General features: G+C 38.8%; 1 protein-coding gene across 1 annotated transcript; it reads right to left on the bottom strand.

Annotated features, from left to right (window-relative positions):
- Nucleotides 1-4: 4 nt before the first annotated feature.
- LOC117295519 (phosphopantothenoylcysteine decarboxylase-like) lies at nt 5-18,114 on the bottom strand (the record flags this gene model as incomplete). Its single annotated transcript, XM_033778211.1, has 3 exons — nt 5-1,451; nt 6,950-7,118; nt 17,956-18,114. Coding segments are annotated over 3 exons (399 nt in total), but the record flags the coding sequence as incomplete, so codon positions are not given.
- Nucleotides 18,115-18,779: the final 665 nt, after the last annotated feature.

The following is an 18,779-nucleotide window of genomic DNA, read 5'->3' as shown; positions in this document are numbered from 1 at the left end:
TGTTAAAATGTACATAATCTTATGACAAGTCATCAACAGATTTTTCTTTCCAATTCGATGACCAATTGAGCCCAAATTTTCACAGGTTTGTTATTTAAGGATACAACAAGTGAGAACACTGGTCTTTGACAGTGACCAACACTGACCAAAGATGTCCATGCCTTTACATTGTACTTTTTTTAACCAATTGCAATTTTTAAACATGATTAGTATTACAACAACGTATGCATAAATCACAATATTCCATGTCTGACTAGCTGAGGTGCTATCTTTTCTAAAATAAACTATCCCACCTGAACAGAACATCAATCTGTCTCTTCATTCTTTGAAAATATAGATGAAATAATAATAACAAAGCCAGTAGCGAGTTTCGTTTCCTAAAGGGAAAATCAACAGTTGCACAAACTAAATACACCTGTAGATGTATCCTTTTTGCATGCAGGTTTTTAAGTGCCCTGGTGCTTCAGCCTGTTTTTAACAACCTCTGGAAGACTGTGTTCCATAGCTGCTACGTGATGTAACAGTTACATGTAATTGGAAGGAGCGGGAACCATATGACTTGGTTTTTATAGCCAAGAGAGTCGGCAGGGATTTATGTGAATATCGCATATTCTCTGGCTGTTTGATACTCCTGAACTGAACTTTGAGGATAAATAGGGGCATTGCCATGGATACACTGATTAGTTAGAGCCAAAATTATCAGATCTAATTTAGCCTGTATTGCCTTTTTCAATCGGGGCTTAAGTGTTGGGTCGTGTGGGAAGTGGCCAGACAAGCACGTCCTATCATGTACAATGTAGTTATTTGTATTTGTTTGTCACGTTACAAAGTACTTAAAAGTACCTTTGATGCCAGAAGTCTCCAAAAAAGGGGTCTACTGACCTGGCACGTGTATCCCTACTGTTTATTATTTGATATTTAAAATGATAAGTCACTTCTCATGATGTGATCCCTTTGCAGCTACTTTGGTTCAGTTGATTGGAACTTTTTTCTTTCTACACTCCTTCTCTTGTCCCGGTATTAAAAATCATCAGAAAAGCAAGGATTGTGGCAAAGCCAAACCTTGCTTCATTGACATCTTGAATGTGTGTCAGTCATGTCAGTAGAGTTAAGTGAGTGTTTCCAGCTCATTGTAGGCACAAATGAACATTCCCATGGGCACAGTCCTCCAATCCATTTGACTGCCAGAATGTTCAGCTTGACTGCATCCTCGACGTACGAGGAGCAATTGTACATGACTGAATACAAATTAGTTTATCTTGTGCCAATGAAATCTTTGGGCAGTCCAACAGAACTGTCCATGAGCACACGCTGGAACACTTATCCATTACGACTTGTAAGATGCTTTCTGAAGCGGTCGGTTTGTGTGGCCAGAAGATGCTACCTGCCTAGGTTCAGTGCCTTGAGTACCTCTTGGACAATGGTTGAAACCTCGGCCATGGCGCCTTTTCCTACAAAAAAAGTGAGAAAAAAGTTTGATACCAAAATTTATATACAAACAACAAAGGTAACATGTCCCAAGTATGTACTTGTATTCCATACCAACTCGTTTCAATATTATCTAATCAATATGTGTAGGGTTAGGGTTAGGGTTAGGGTTAGGGTTACAAACAACAAAGGTAACATGTCCCAAGTATGTACTTGTATTCCATACCAACTCGTTTCAATATTATCTAATCAATATGTGTAGGGTTAGGGTTAGGGTTAGGGTTAGGGTTAGGGTTACAAACAACAAAGGTAACATGTCCCAAGTATGTACTTGTATTCCATACCAACTCGTTTCAATATTATCTAATCAATATGTGTAAAGCTCCACTGGTACCATCATTTAGGCATTCATAGGTTTACGATTTATGTCTTCTCATATAAGGACGGTCATTTTGATAATAACAATAATATTAATAACTTAAAAGGCCCACAAGTCCATCAAAGTGCTCATGGCGCTAAAATACAATCAATAACATTCAAATTATGTAAAATAACCAAAATTAAAACGTAACCCTAAGTTGAGAAGAACTAGAACATGTGGTACAGAAATACCATACAAATGCAAATCAATGCTGCAATGAGATCAATGCTGCCCTCTGTTGGAAGGTTTTTCCATACAGCCTTATACCATTACAATATGACTGCAGCCAAGTTACATGTATATAGGCCTACTTTTTCTTTTGGAACATTAGGGGCACAAGTTTTATCAATGTAAAGTAAGGGTCGCCGTCACTGCAAAAAGAATCACAACCTTATCGTTGAAAACAAAATCTAAAATGCTACAAAATTAACAGAATCACTGATAAATTAAATTGTGCTATCCACAACAAAAAGTTGTTAAAAAAAATTTTACAAAAAGAAGCTTCCAATAGTAAAACATTTTGAAGTAATGAGGTTATTTAAAAAGATAGCAGATTTTATGCTCCAAAATAACAAACCTGTGAAAGTTTGAGCTCAATTTGTTGGCAAAGTTGCGTGAGAATTATAGAATGAAACGTAACCCTTGTCGCACAAGTTGTGTGCTTTCAGATGCTTGAATTTGAGACTTCAGCTGAGGTCTCAAACTCAATACAAATATTTTAGTGAGAAATTACTTCTTTCTCCAAATCTAGAGGGAGCTGTTCTCACAACGTCTAATACTATCAACAGCTCTCCTTTGCTTGTTACCAAGTAAGTTTTCATGCTCACAAATATGTTGAGTAATTAATTACCATGTCCAGTTCCTTAAAGTCTTTGGTAGTTTGCGTCCCAGAGATGACAGAAAGCAGTGGTTGACCTAGCACTTGTCTATATGCTGTACCCCTTTAAAAGACGTTGATGATCAGGTGCAACCAATTGTCAACGAAGAGACAAGATATTGAGTTTCTCAAATGGACCAGATGGTTTTAAATTAAATTTGTCCCAATCTATGTGGACTCTGCAAGACATGTGCGTGCTGCTGAATAAGAAATTGTGTCCCTGAGCAAACTTTATCAACTGTGTTTCAGGACTTGGAAATGTTTTCCCCCGGGACAAGTCATATAAGTTTTTAGAATGGACATTTTACATGTATGGGGGAAAAACACATTTTTCTATCTGAAATAGATTTAGATTTGTATTAATTTGTTTTTGTTTTTATTTAAACGCACTGGACACTATTGCTAATTACTAAAAAATAATGGTTAGCATAAAAACATACTTGGTAACGAGCAAAGAAGAGCTTTTGAAGTGACGTATTTTTCGAGAAAGAAGTAATTTTCCACTAAAAAATTTGAATTTGATTTTGATAGAATTAATTTTGGAGGGCCCGAAATCAAGCATCTGAAAGCACACATACTTTGTGTGACAGGGGTGTTTTTTCTTTCATTATTATCTCACAACTTTAACGACCAATTGAGTTTAAATTTTCACAGGTTTTTAGTTTTTGTGCATATGTTGAGATACACCAAGTGAGAAGACTGGTCTTTGACAATTACCAATAGAGAGATTTTTCCCATGGTTAAAACAAGTTTAAAACAACTAACCAAAGAACTTAAACATGACTTGAATTATATACATTGTTTAAAGTAATTAAGAAACTTTTTTCTATGGTAAAAATATTATATTCTGATCATTAAAATGCAGTAAAAATTATGAAACAACTTTCCCCAGAAGAACTACACTTAAAAACTTTAAAACCAAGTGAAAACATGCCAATCTGTCCGTATGATTTGCAGAGTAAATTTCTTTCAGCGAGCAAGGCAATATACAATAGGGACTGAGAGAATAAAAGGACAAGTAAAACTGTGAGCTTCATCAACCAAGGATCCGTTTTATTGCACGGAAATTCCCTCATGTTTCGCAGACGAAAGAAAAACCTGAGGCTGAATAGCATCCAATCAAATCATTTCAAATGTCTTTTGTAACGAGGGACACAATAGAGGTTGGAAATTATCAACCTCATGGGATTGCCGCACCTGGACCATAGATTGCCGATAGCCAGGTTGTTTTCCCTCAAGAATCACAATGCACGATTCAAGCAATTTCTTCTCTGTCTTTGCTCTTTTTTTCTTTCTCTTCCTTCATTTGACCCTCCTTATTTCACGATACTGACCGTAGATGATGGGATATCAAGGGAAGAGCAATAAATTTTGCAAAGTCCAAATAAAAATTCACTTATGTATTATAACAAACAGTAGCTGGCAGACCGGCGGGCATTTGTGATTGAAATGCAACACTGACTATATAGAAATTTTTACATTGGAATGGCGACGAGTTTATTGGTATGTTCATGAGTAAATTCTTTATTGGCTATTCTGTCACGTAGGGTTTTTAGAAACTCTTTAGACTCAAAAGTACAGGTTTTGAAATGTCACACAAGGGTTAGTCGTAGCTGAGTAGTGAAGCCTGACTCAATCTCTGAAGTTTCTTATCAGCTGAGGATTGGTTTGAGTCCTGGTCTTGACATTGGTGCAAGTTGTTAGCTTTGTCCTTTGAGTAGGACATAAAGAACCCACGACCCTTGCAATTCTAGAGCAGTGTCTTATCAACTAGACTACCAAGGTTGCCCGGTAGCTAGAGGCAGTTTGAATCCTATGTTTTAGCAGTGGGTACCGCAACGATATAAGAGCTGTCTCTTATATTGTGTAATTCAAGTTTAAAAACGGTTACACCCATCGCTAAGAGAAGGGGCTTGATTCCCCGGTATTTGCGGAACTTGTAAACCCTTATCTATAGTGCTCTATGAGTTTCATTAATGATAAACTTCAATAATTTTTCGCTTTGTTTAACATGTTCAACACCTTGAGCACCTTATTAATTGCATCCATTTGTATGCATTACATGCATATCATGTAAGAATTAATCAACTTATTAAATAAAGTGGGTGGGGGTCACATGCTCAAAACATAACATTTCTCAAGTTAGTGCTATTTTTCCTGCCCAGAAATGCAAGAGGTTATGTTTTGTAAACGTTACTTGTCTATATGCACCAACATTTTAAGGCAAACTATGAATAAGATGTGTGGCTTTGATAAATCTACAGCATGCTTGGACAGAACTATTTTCGGGGGGATAAAACTACTAGCCACACACAACTTTTGAAGGCATTTTTCAGTTTTCTATGGCACTGAAGACAATTGATGCCCAACTGAAAGTTACCTCAGTCCCCTTGATCACATCAAACAATGTTAAGTGAAACAAGGCTAGGAGGACAACAACAATCTGTATTCATTATTGAGCAAGTTCAGGCGGCTGACTCGTGTTGACTATACCATATAGATTATCTACAAAACCAGCCGAAATGCTTGGGCCATGTGAAACTGAACAAACCTCCCCCCTCCCTGTTCCCACATTCAATGTTGTTGTTTACCTCAGCTGGAGTTGGAGACCGTGCAATGAGGACCAACATTGAATGGGGGCCCGGGGGTGGGGCCCCAACAACATTCGTCCCTGGATTGTAGATGTCACTCTAGGATAGTACTCTAGACAGATTGGAGAAAGTTTGTTGTGATCATACGCAAAGTAAATTTTAACAGTTATCTCATACAGTGCAGTAGTCCAATATGTAAGTTAAACAGTTGTGGGTTTTTGCCAGTATAAAACTTAATAATTATGCTCTCAAGTTATGTAGAGATATTTAAGAATGTGAACAGACACACTAACACTTTTTTTATCTAACAATCAGGCGTCATCCCCTGACTAAAGTCATGGGTTACAATTATTTCTTTTTGACCTGTCGATCAACTAGAGTGAAACACTGTTCCAAACATGCACAATTAAAACTGCAAATTGACTAAAGGTCATTATCAGAACTTGTTCTTGGCATTGAACACACGGAGCAAGACTACTGTGGTGGCAGCCTCACAAGAACTAATCGATCACAGGAAAACCTTAACTCCTATTCCTTGACATTTTCTGATGGATTTTTGTTTTCCTCTCCCGGGCACGACAGCATGGCTAATAAAATCAAACCCTTGTTTTTGTTGTAAACATTTGTCACTGGATTTCTTGTTGTCGCAAATTTAGAATTGGGTCTGCTCAGGTCTGATTGGGAAATTGAAAATACACCGCACAAGGTGAGAGCGTGACTGGGCCCTCTTCAACATAAGACAATATCCCTATGGCAGATTGTCAGCAAACTAGAAAGGACTTTTTCTATCCACCGTCGCCCCTATATGTCAAGCTTGGTATTTAGGCCTTGAAAAAAAAATAGAGCACATTTCTTTAGTACAGGCCTTTGTAGACTTTTCAGGCAGTTTAAAAACAACTTTTCAACATGCCGGCAAGAACAGCATTCTTTGTTTCACTTCAATTCTGCTTTGTCCATTTACCTGTTTCTTAACAAATTATCTCCCCAATTTGTATTATCATTTTTTTGTTTTAAGTAATACCTAACATTTTCTTTGTGTGTGGATTTTTTTTATTTTTTTTATCTTCCCACTGTTTTGATTGATATTAGTATTGTCAAATAATTGTAATAGTCAAAATAACTTGTATCTTCTTAGAGATGCTAGGTCATTAGTTTGGTGCCAATTTGAAGAAGACAAAAAAAATCAAAAATTTCAAAGAAACCTTTCTTAGAATGTGTTTTCCAATTTTGGATTATGTCCTCCATGGACATAACCACTCCAGAGTTTCGACGATATCTCAAAAAAGCTACCATCTTTTAAAATGAAGTTTTCACAGGTTATGTTTATATAGCTCACAACAACCGAACGGTTCCAAAAACCAAAGGTACACTGTGCCTTTAATATATTGCTCTTACTTTTATGGTTTCTTTGTCATATATAATATCAAATAATACTTCTACATCTCTTTTGTTTCCCTTTTTTTGTTGCTATTCCAGCAAGAGAGTGAGACTCCTTGAAGAAAACACACAAATGCTAAATGCTTGGAGATATATTTAACCCAGTAATAGCCAGCCAACATAATTCCTTCCTCATGATATCCAGTTGAGCTTTGCACTTGGCCCACCCTTAAAAGCTTTACATCTTCATCTTACCGGTATCTCCGCAGGCTAGTGTCTTCTCGATACATGGCACCTCCTGGTAGCCGAAGGCCCTCAGTGTATCTATCTGACCAGCAGTGATGGGATGATCCCACATGTGGGTGTTCATGGCTGGGCAGATAAGCAGAGGCTTTGCTGAATCCCAGGCTCGCACAATACATGTCTGGTGAAGAAAGAGGCAATTAACGTTTCAAGACAAAATAGAGAGTTGGTAGTTCTATCCAAATTAAAGGAGTTTCAATCTGAAAGCTCATTGATTATACATTTTATACAAACCTACAGTATTATAATATGTGTATATTATGTTCATGTAATGTAGGCCTTCGGCTGTAAGGAACTTGTTTAATTGTATCAAATCAATCCTCTATGCAATCTTTTTGTCTAAAATACTGTTTTTATTTTTTACTTGCCTGGCTAGTTCTTAAAACTGTTTTAAGTTTTAAGTTTTGAAGCTGCTTTTTTAAAACTTGTTATATCTGTATCTTTCACCCATTGTAAATTGTATTGTTCTCTTTGCGCTTAGAGGCTTTTGCATTAGGCGCTTTACAAATGTAATTTTTCATTATTTTTACTACTATTATTATTACTATTATTAATATAAAAAAAAACACTAAAATCTTGCAAACAATTCATGCAGTTACGCTGCATCATCCAAACTGCCCCTTTAAACCGTCTGACAGACCTTCTTGCAAAGAAAAAGGGTGAGATCCTTAGGCAATCTGCACCCAAATCAAACGCATGACTTCGTGACTCTGGCACATTCCTCGCCTGTGGATATTTTTCCTGCAATGCCTGACAATCCAATGACGCACAAACGGCAGTGCTTCTTTGAGCACGGCCTGGCAAAACAACGCTATTCATTTGTTTTCACAAACTGTAAAATACATCTCTGCTGATATTATTTTTGAGTACAGACTGGCAAACATCATTTATACTGTGTGCAATGTGCATAAGAGCAAAAAATGATGAGTATTTCAGTCTTTTATGTATTATGTATACTTGTATTACTTGTCTTCACACATTGTAGAATGGTTAAAACTTAATCCACCATCCCTCAACCAATTTTCTTCCTTATTCCCTCGTCTCTGGCACATAGACAGGTCTGGCACATGTGAAAATGTCCCCTCGGCCAGAAAGAAATACTGGCTTCAACGCTGCAAGATGCTTCTGAAGCAAAATGATTTGGTACTGAAACTGCTCAACAGCATTCAAAAGTCTTAGACTTGGCTTTCGACCATCCTGCTTGAGTTTTAGAGGGAAAGCTGCTTGTATACCCTAATGTATCCACCTCTTTCCTAAAAGGTCAAATAACACGGGAAAGATTGGCTGGGCATTCAAGAATGACAGAAGGTTGAAAACAAAACCAAAATACTTGCTTCGAAATACTTGCATCCTTCTAACTGCAGATTAACGACCCATTTATGTAATTGGAATTCAGTCGTCCAGCACAGATCTGTGCGTCTACACGCAAACAGACAAATGCAGATCTGCCAGCCTCCCCTAACACAAGACCAACCGTTCACAAATTTTAGGGGTGAAGCGACCCCCTCTTGTTATTTGTTATTTCATTTAGGGCAAAAGCAATCAGTCTCCCGCGAATAGAGGGGAATTCTTCATGCATATACGAATCAAGTTTCAATCAAATTGCAAGACGACAAGCAAGAGTTGAAGAGCATACGTCGATGTAGAACACCTCTGTGCCGAGGGACTACTAAGAAAACAAAACAGGAGTGAAGTAGTACTCAGGCACCCAAATTCCCCTGCGACATATGTGCAAGCGTGCGTGGCGTCGTATGTGTGCAAGCTCACGCTTTTAGTCTTCAAGTGGCTTCTGGGGACTGAAATATTCAGGGGCCCCCCACGTACCCCACCACTTTCCCTCAGCTCTCTCGGTTCATCTTCGATTTGCTGTAAGCACAAACTATACCTCGGCTTCACTTAGAGCTAGACCAAACCAGACAACATAAATGAAACCGACCCGGCTCACTAGTCCTCAGGAGTACTTTGTACCAAGACGTGCATAGAGTAGGTTTCGTATTACTCGATGCGTTGATCGTGAACATGTGTAGAATCTCATTGCCAAGTTCTAGCACGTAGTCAGACTTGTATTCCCAGTGTGTACAGACACATCTTGAGTAAGGTAATATGTATACTTACGGGTATTCCAAAATACAAGAACGATCGAGGAAGGATCCACTTGTGGGAAAGGCAAACAGCTTAAATTTCAGAAATGTAGATGCTGGACGTTTACAGAGAGTCGAACGAAAAATATTTACATCAAATCTGTTTCCATGGTGACAAGATAGTATTAGACTCCCAATTTTATGAAAATATTTCAGGGAGAATAAGTTATGCTGATCTACTTTCTCTAATTCTTCCTGAAATAAATACAAAATTTCATGTACCACATGTCTATGCCACAATCAACGTGCTGAATCAGAGCTTAAGATTACATGTAGCAAGTTTGCACGTTTTTATAATAGTGGACTCTACAGACAGTAAATGGCCCTACAGACATGACAGAACTTAGCACATTAATAAAATTTAAAAAACCTGTTTGTTAAACTTGAGAAACACTTTAGAATGACAAAAAAGAAGTACATGTCAACTGGTGACCAACCTATATTCATGATATTACCCTGGTAAATTCATAAATGCCCCCCCCCCCCACTAACACTAAAAATAGAAGCTCAGTACCCAGATCTCAGACAACAAATCAAATTTAACTAAAAGTACACTGGCAGTATACATGTCCAAGTTTTATGTTTACTTGCGTGTACGGACTGTCTCAGAATTCAGTTAGGCACGCTGATGATGCGTTGATCGCGCAAGTAGTTAAATGTTTGTCCGCAAGCCGGGTATTTAAAGCAAAAATTTACATCGTCAGTTAATAGTCTTAGTACATAGTGTTAATTATTACAAATATCTCAAAATAAGTAGGAAGTACATGTAAATTCAATAGTTTAGATTTGAGATCCCTTGCAAATGTCATACTCTCCAAAAATGCCCTCACCGAGGCTCAAAAGTGCCCTCACTGAGGCAAAAGGAGGCAAATCATTGGACGATAGCCAGTCTTTGTCCGTAAAAAAAAAGGATGTGACCTCAGCGTCCCTGTAGTGTTAAGCTAAAGGGTGACAGAGTGTTAAACAAGGCCAGAACAACAAGTCGCGGCCCTTTACCCAGCAGTCTCTGTACTCACTGTCTAGTTCTTGTGCTCTGGGCTTGCCAAAAGGGCAACAGCACTGGATGGATTGTCCACGATCAACCAATCAATAATTGGTCATTCTATGTAGAGGTCTCCTTGTACATTGTACTTGACCAAGCCCCAAGCCCCCCCCCCCCCATGAGACTCTATCTAATAAGTATAAGAAAGACGGTCATCCATCCATCCAGGCAAGTGCTTATACTAGAGTTTAATCCTGATCAATTGTAGACTCCAGCCAGCTGGTTCGTCTCAAACTTTGAGACTCGAACTTCAAAACAATGTTAAACGAATCATCGCCACAAAACATTAAAGCTCAGTTCTAATTCCAGCAAATTAGCATGCGTTATGAATTGTTAAGTCACATGGCTGTTTTCGCAGCGAATGTTTGCTGAAGTTGAGCACATTTCTACGAAATGCAATATATTTGTGACATCAAAACTCGTATCGCATTCACATTAGCAGGAAGTATGAAACAGGCTTTAGCCTAGATGATAACAATTTCAAACATCACAAAAAAGTTTAGAGTAAAAAGCTATAAGCTTACTTTAGCCTGAATAATTTCCAAGCGCATTCCAGTTTAACATTGTGGGATAATGCAGCAAGGAAGTGTCGTGGCCGAGCGGTTAAGAGCACCGAACTCAAACTCTGGTGTTTCTGATCAGCAGAGTGTGGTTTCGAATCCCCAGCTGTGACACTTGTGTCCTTATAAGCAAGACACTTTACCATCGCTTGTGTTGTGTAAAGCATGTAAATGAACCCAGATGCACTTATCGAAAAGAGAAGGGGGTTTGCCCCGGTGTTCCTGGTTGTGGCTGCTTAATGTGCCGTAGCACCTTGTTAAACCCTTATAAGTTCTACATAATTGGGTCTCAGAATCCATCACTGCAATAACCTATCTTTCTGAAAGTTTGTATACAGCGCCTTCAGTACCTTGTTTGGTAGATACGTGCGCTATATAAGACTTCGATATTATTATTATTATTATTATTACTTAAAAGCCTGCATCTTGTTTTAGTTGAAGCTTTCTTATGAAATACTATTTTACTGTGTTCATTTATAGAGAAGTTAATTTCCACATCAATCAATATTGCCTTTAGGACTATCAGGTACATTTTTCACTATTTGTTGGTTCTGGCTGGCCTAGATTATTTGTTTTTAATCGTCCTTTTTTTTCTTTTTCTTTTATTCACTGCAATGTTTCCAACATGCGCTTTTCCAAAAAAAGTGCATATTGAAAACACTGCTTAATACTTACTGAACAAACACAGGGAACCAGACAACCAAAAACGGAATGGTCACGATTTACTATGTGATGGTGTAAGGTTAAAGGCAGTGTGGACACTATTGGTAATTACTCAAAATAAGTATTAGCATAAAACCACACTCGGTAACGAGTAATGGGGAGAGGTTGATAGTGTAAAACATTCTTAGAAACGGCTCCCTCTGAAGAAACGTAGTTTTCGAGAAAGAAGTAATTTTCCACAAATTTGATTTAGAGACCTCGGAATTAGATTTTTGCACCAATAGTGTCCGGTGTCTTTAATTGGTTCAATCAGTTTTGTCATTTTTTAAGGCAGATATTACACATATGTACACGTACGTACACATGTACCCTTAGTTCTCTGACGATATGTGGCCTTTACACACCTGTGTTCCGACATCCCAATGTTCTGACAACCCTGAAGTAAATCCTAACCCTTGATCCTTGTGGGCGAGTCGTTAATGTTTGTCACATTGATAGTCGTCACGGTGGAAGCAGAATGCACTCAGCTCCACTCTGCGATCGAAGACTTCTCTTGCAAAATCACTGCTCTCAAGCGAGACTGCTGGCTCCCGTCTGCTACTCCCTCAAATGAGACGGTAGTTGAGAGAACACTAGTCTTGCGAGGGCCAGCATACTCGCAGGAACATAGCAAGTGTCGCGAGAAGCAGGTCCAATGCTTGTGGCAAACATTTAACGACTTGCCAACAATAATGATAATAATAGTAACCCGTTTTTATATAGCGCTTTTCACACCCGGAGGGTGTCCCAAAGCACTTCACATTATTACCCCTGGTCAATGGGCCTTAATTCACTCATTAAACCATCTCAGCTCCCTGATGGGGAGTATACAGCCTTGTGCAACATTAATTATGCGCTACTCGGCTAAATCAATCACAAGAACCATCTCTGCCCTCACAGGTACCCATTTACCCCTGGGTGGAGAGAAGCAATTATAGTTAAGTATCTTGCTCAGGGACACAAGTTAGTGTCATGACCGGGATTCAAACCCACACTCTGCTGAACAGAAGCGCCAGAGCTTGTAATGTAGATCACAAGGGATTACAAACAAACATAAACCGGCTGGTTTCTGGAGGCCCAACATGCCCAAAGCACCAGTCTATAGAGCTACACAACCATAAGGGGTATTCAAAACACCGGGTTTGTCCATGGTTTGTCAGCACATGGAGCATTTACCAAAACAACCTCCTCCCCCCTCCCTAATCAACCTCTCTCCTTAAAAAAGTTGATTCCAGCAAACACAATTTCCACTTGAGAAAAATCTAACAAGTGCTTGTGGTATTTTCTAAAAAGTTCAAAGCACTCAAAATAATTCAACAAGAGAGTGACATCAAGAGTGATTTCTCAAAGGGGTCTGTTTAAGGTGAACTGAATATTCTGACCACCAGATCTTGACAGCTCTAAAACCGACAGTCCAAAGGATAAGAAAACCAATGAATAATCAGACGGTGGTCAAACTCCTCACCATGGGACGTTCTCCCAGGGGTCATCAGAACAGAAATGATGGGTCTAGGATGTATATTTTTCAGGCCGCATTGAGTTTCAAAGCCGGTTTTTTGTTTCATCTTGTTTTAGTTGGACTAAAAATGGCTCAACCGGGGACTCGCTAAAAGCTTTTTATTCTAATAATTTACATTTGTTAATGTGTGAGTGCCACTCGTTGAGTTTATTTTGTTCTCCGTTCATTCGTTATAATATCTCACCTTCAGTGGGTTTTTGAAGTGGGTTGACTTTGTGGTCCTAACCTTCACCTAAATCAATACAGAGTACATCTGTGACAATAGCTATAGTATTAAGTCACCGGATGATGATTTTTAAAAATACACTTACATGTATAACAGTCGGTGGCAGAATGCTGCCATATAAACCTCTAGAGAGCGCCAGGAGTAAAACCCACACAGACAACAATCATCATTGTCAAGACTAGGTCTTAAAAAAACCTGGAAACATCCATAGGTCCGACAAAGAGGGGGGGGCACTGCAAGCTAAAAGCCTTTAATTCATAGACTGCTGCAGGTTAGACTTTATTGTCCGCAGGCTTTGCCAGGTATGAACTCATTCATCACTGGATGGATTCTTAAACATGGATAAAGTCTAGAGCGTCAACAATGGTGGTTGACTCTTTTCTACTCATTTCCAAATTACTGAAGAAAACAAACTCTACAAAGGACTTGGGAATACTCGACTCCGGGAGCAGGGCATTCAACCTGTCAGAATGATGTAGGTTAATTCATTCTGCCGGACAGGTAGTCTCCACAATCAGCGTAATCGAAGCAGATAAAGAATTATATACCTGTGTTGCAGGAATCAACCTTTTTGCACATCTATGCACTTTCCACCAAACCTCTCTAGTCAATTTGCTTGACAAATTACCTTGTCCAGAAAAAAGGAACTTGGAATAGGAGAAAGCAATGTACTTTTTTATATGGTACAACATGACAACTGCGCTTGTTGCAGAGACAGGCAATGCACTTTTTATACAGCACTGTGAATGTTGTATAGAAAGAGCCGATGTACTTTAATAAAGCACTGTGTTTTTTAGTAGTGTTGTCAAACTTTCCAGGTCTCAGACAGTTATGTTGCAGCAGAAAGCCCAGCTTTAAAAAGTTTTAAACACTAATTGTTAAATTTGAGGTCCTACATAAACTTGAAAAGATGGGTTGCAATGAAGCGTCAGCGGCGCTGGCCGCCACCTTACATGAATTAACAAGGAAAAGTGCACATGTGTACACACTGCGCGTGACTGTCAGCCAGTGGTAGCTCTTCACGCGGGCACAATTCATCAAATATGGCGGCCGATGATGCCTGTTGCAATCCATCTTAGCAGCTGCAGCTTGATGAAATTGTGCAGAGGCCTTAAACATAAGATATGACAACGCACAAAGGTAGGGTCATAGATTGGTTATAGTCAATGTAATGCTGATTTATAAGCAAAGTTGTCTGGTTGTAAAGAAAGATACAATAAAAGTCACATGTGAAAAATTCAGCTGGATAAAGCGTCAACTTGCTGAGAAAACAGCAAAACTTTGTCACAGTATTTTTTACAAGACCATCAAATCTATCCATGTTTAGTGAGGTGGCAGCAAGTTAGCAACGACATCGCTGGCCACAGAGTTTGGAAATGGACACCAACCCTCAGAATGATTTCTGCATGATTCATCTGGAGGTCACAGGTTCAAATCCCACAATTTTTCTTTGTTAAACCGTAGAAGTTATTTAAAAATATACCCAGTCAATTTCCCTTGTGGTTTATTACTTGACATTTGATTCTGTTTTTCCCACAGCGCAATACACAAAAAGATTCTATGTAACATAATACAGGCTATTTAATTACATTAACTTGCAGTTAAAGAAGCATAAAAAGTGTGGGGATGGAAGTCTCAGAAAGCATCGCATTGAATGCTTATTCATTGTCATCTTCTCTTTATTCAAATAGTCATCAAGATAAAAAGTTCCGCCCTAGAATTCATTCAGCATAAACTCTCCATCAACGAAGAGATCCTGCAAGGAGATTTCCATTGACGTTATTATTCAGTTTAAGGTTAGTTCCGTTTTCCCCTCAGGGGAGATGATATTTGTTTCCTGGTTTCGTTCAAAGATTATCCACTCCGCTGGCGGAGATGAACATACAAGAGGGAGGCATTAAACAGAGCCATAAATATAAGTGAGTATGGCAAGCTTGTGTAACTGCAAGTTATGGAGGGAAAAAGCAGCGCCCGCAGCCATGATAAAGAAGGTAGCTCCGTGCTCTTGAATGACCCATCACTCGGCTCGGGTTCGGAAAACATCTGCGATATTGTTTTTGCAATTATCTCACAACATTTCGCGAAGTATCTTGCGTTGAGAGTGAAAGGAAAGCAAGCGTACATTGAACCTGTAGATCGTGTTGATCCGATCTACACTTCTCTCCCTCTGGGGATAAATGTATAATGGACTGACAAATACACAGATGAAGAGATTGGGCATAAACAGTATATGCAGTGGCTGGATTTATAGGAGGGAAGTAGAGGATTTGCGTATTTATCCAATTGGACCTATGAAATGATGACAAGCACATGTTATTCTGCTCCATGCCGAGCCAGTTAGACTACACAATTTGTTTGAAAAACAATTTATTATTAGCATTTACCATGGAGGTAGATTTCCTGAATTACACTAGACAAAATGCTAGACAAAGTCCACAAAAACAGCTATGTTTCTGAAAACTGTCTCTGTCTTAAAGACACTGGACACCTTTGTGATTGTCAAAGACTAGTTTTCTCACTTGGTGTATCTCAACATATGCACAAAATAACAAAACTGTGTAAGTTTGAACTCAATTGGTAGTCGTAGTTGCGAGATAAATGGAAGAAAAACACCCTTGTCACATGAAGTTGTGTGCTTTCAGATGCTTGATTTCTGGACCTCAAAATCTAATTCTGAGGTCCGACTCACAATGTCTCAAAGTCAAATTCAAATTTTTAGTGAAAATTAGTTCAGAGGGAGCCATTTTTCACAATGTTTTATACTACCAACCAGCTCTCCATTGCTTGTTACCAAGTAAGGTTTTATGCTAACAATTATTTTGAGTAATTACCAAAAGTGTCCAGTGCCTTTAAGATAATCTTGTTTCTCTAAGAGCAATGCCCTACTTTGAACTTATTTCAACAAAAGGTTGACACAACAACATTATGATGCGTTTTGTTAGTGCTACCACACTTGGACTAATTTAGTCTTACTGCCCATGTAAGAACAAACAAATAAAAAGGTGCCTTGGGAGAAGTAAATGCTAAGCCCACAATGTAACAAAAATAACTACTTTTTTCTAACAACAGAGTGAATCTCTCCAGGGCTCATTCCCCTCCCCCCGACCCGGATCCTAACTTGCGTCACATTACATTGTTGTATGGGTTTTAGTGGCCTATCAGATGTTTTTCTTTTTTAAAGAGCAGCATGTGTGTTTGAACATTTTAATAAGGGGGAAAATTGTGAAGAGGGGGAGATGCATCCCGTGGGTGATTTTGATGACCGACTGAGCTTAAACTTTTACAGGTTGTTGATAGTTCATCTGTACGTTGGGTAACACAAATTGTGGATCCCAGTCTATGAAAATAACCAATGTTGTCCACCTGCTTTGAAAGTCAAGACTGTCAAAGTACTCTAAGAAACTTAAAATATTTCTCAGAGCTTTGCTGCTGTCATCTTTGGGACACAAGTTGAACATGCAGTCAACAGAACATGTTTTTAAACTTGGCCCCTAATAGGCAATATCTATCTTATTGAAATTTTCTACAAGTCACATACTTTGAGTGTTATACAGTCCTGATTCAAATTTTTCAAAAACTCATAATGAAGGTTGATATAAACTGGCAGAAAAGTAATCAAGAAGATTTTGGGACGGAATGCTAAGAGTCCTGCAGTGACTCAAGACTGATCCGTCCCCTACAGCATCCGCAATCACTCTCTGCACCTCAGCAATAACACATACGCAGAAATGTAGTTTACAAATTCAACATTGTCCAATCACTTCATCATCCAGACCAATTCTGTAGTACAACATCCAGCTAGCTCTTCCCTGAGACATATTTCACTGCATCAATTTACAACTTGTTTGCCAATCTTATTTCTGGGGAAAATTTCCTGTTTGCAGGTGACACGACGACGACCGAGCACAACAAAACTGATTACTTTCAAGCTGCTCCGAATAAGAATAGAAATGGGTTGGTGGTTCAGGTTGGGGAAAAAAGAAGGGGGCAGGTGAAAAGAGTACTACCACAGTCTACCCATCTCCACCCTCTCTCCCTCTCTCTTCAATGTTAGATTATAACGGAGAAATATGAGGGATTGGGAAATAGGGCATGCATGAGAGAGCTATCTCAACATCTCTTCAGGGGAAACGAATCAATACGGGCTTAGTGCATCAAGGACATCAGCTAGACCATCTTTGACATTTCCTGTTGGCGACCTGCTTTCCAGGGAGAAGTAATTCTTTCATATGAGACTATGAGAGAACTTCCATGAGAAACTGAGGCCAAAGTAAAGGCTGAGTGGTATGCACCTGATGCAAAACATGCAATTATGACATTTAACCCTGACTATGTCTTCGGCTGAGCAAAATGTATAGACCCTCGGATTGGTCGTCATCGCTGACGTTTAACAATGTGCATGTGTGAACGCACAATGCACAAGTTCAAAGAGGAGAGAACCAACACTACTCAAAAGAGATTTACACATGGTGCTACCGCAAGCCTCACCTACGTAGTATACTTTTAAGTGGGTTTTTGTGTACAGTACATATCACAAGCATGTTTTTTATCAAAACAAGTGAGTTTTTGGTTTCTACCACAGAGTGTCTCTATAATGTACTTATCCGGAACACAAGTTTTCACGTGAACATGTACCTATCACAAGCATGTTTTGGAGGTATTTATTACAACAAGTGAGTTTTTCAGGTATTTATCACAAGTGAGAGGGACTTTAAACACTACGTGGACTTACAATATTTTTTTCTTCACAGTTATTTAGATTACATACCAGCAGACTATCACAGATTCCATTGGCTACTTTAGCCAGAGTATTAGCATCTAAGGGTGCAATGACAAGAAGATCTGCTTGCCGACGTAGCTCAATGTGTAAAACTGGGTCCTCTCTTGTCTTCCATGCCTGCGGAAACAAGACAGAAAATAAATAAGAAAAAAGTTAATTGTATCCCACTTCTAGAGAGTAAACACTGTGTACGGTGCATCAGTGTTTGATTGCATTGGATCCTACAATACAGTGGTAAACAAATAATCTTCCTGATTTTTGGAGCTCGATATGAAATTCTCTCCAAAGGAAAAGATAAAGTGTAAAGCTGAAAGAAGTGGTGGACACTATTGGTAAAGCAGTGGACACTATTGGTAAATACTCAAAATAATTATTAGCATAAAACCTTTCTTGATTACAAGTAATGGGGAGAAATTGATAGTATAAAACATTGTGAGAAACAGCTCCCTCTGAAGTGACATAGTTTTTGAGAACGAATGTCCCAGACATGTGTCCAAGGCCTAGGTCAGAGTTATTGGGTTGAGACTGAGTCGGAGTTCTAGTCATTGGGTTCAGTAAGAGTCTGAGTCTGGGTCATTGGTTTAGTCTGAGTTTGATAAATTGAGTTGAATCCGAGCCATTGGGTTGAGTTTAAAAAAATAAAACATCAGGTCTAGCCGACTCTATGGTCAAGGCCAAACATTGAATCACAAACCATCTCTGAGCAACAGTTAACAAATATCAAGACAAGATGAACTAGCTGGGGTTTCAAGAAGCCATTACAGCACTCTAGTACTCGCCAATATTGCTGCACTCAATTACAGACAAACACC

This window comes from Asterias rubens, chromosome 10 (assembly GCF_902459465.1).
Source record: "Asterias rubens chromosome 10, eAstRub1.3, whole genome shotgun sequence".
NCBI classification, from domain to species: domain Eukaryota; kingdom Metazoa; phylum Echinodermata; class Asteroidea; order Forcipulatida; family Asteriidae; genus Asterias; species Asterias rubens.
The sequence above is the reverse complement of the archived record's forward strand: the minus strand, read 5'-3'. Positions and strand labels throughout refer to the sequence as shown.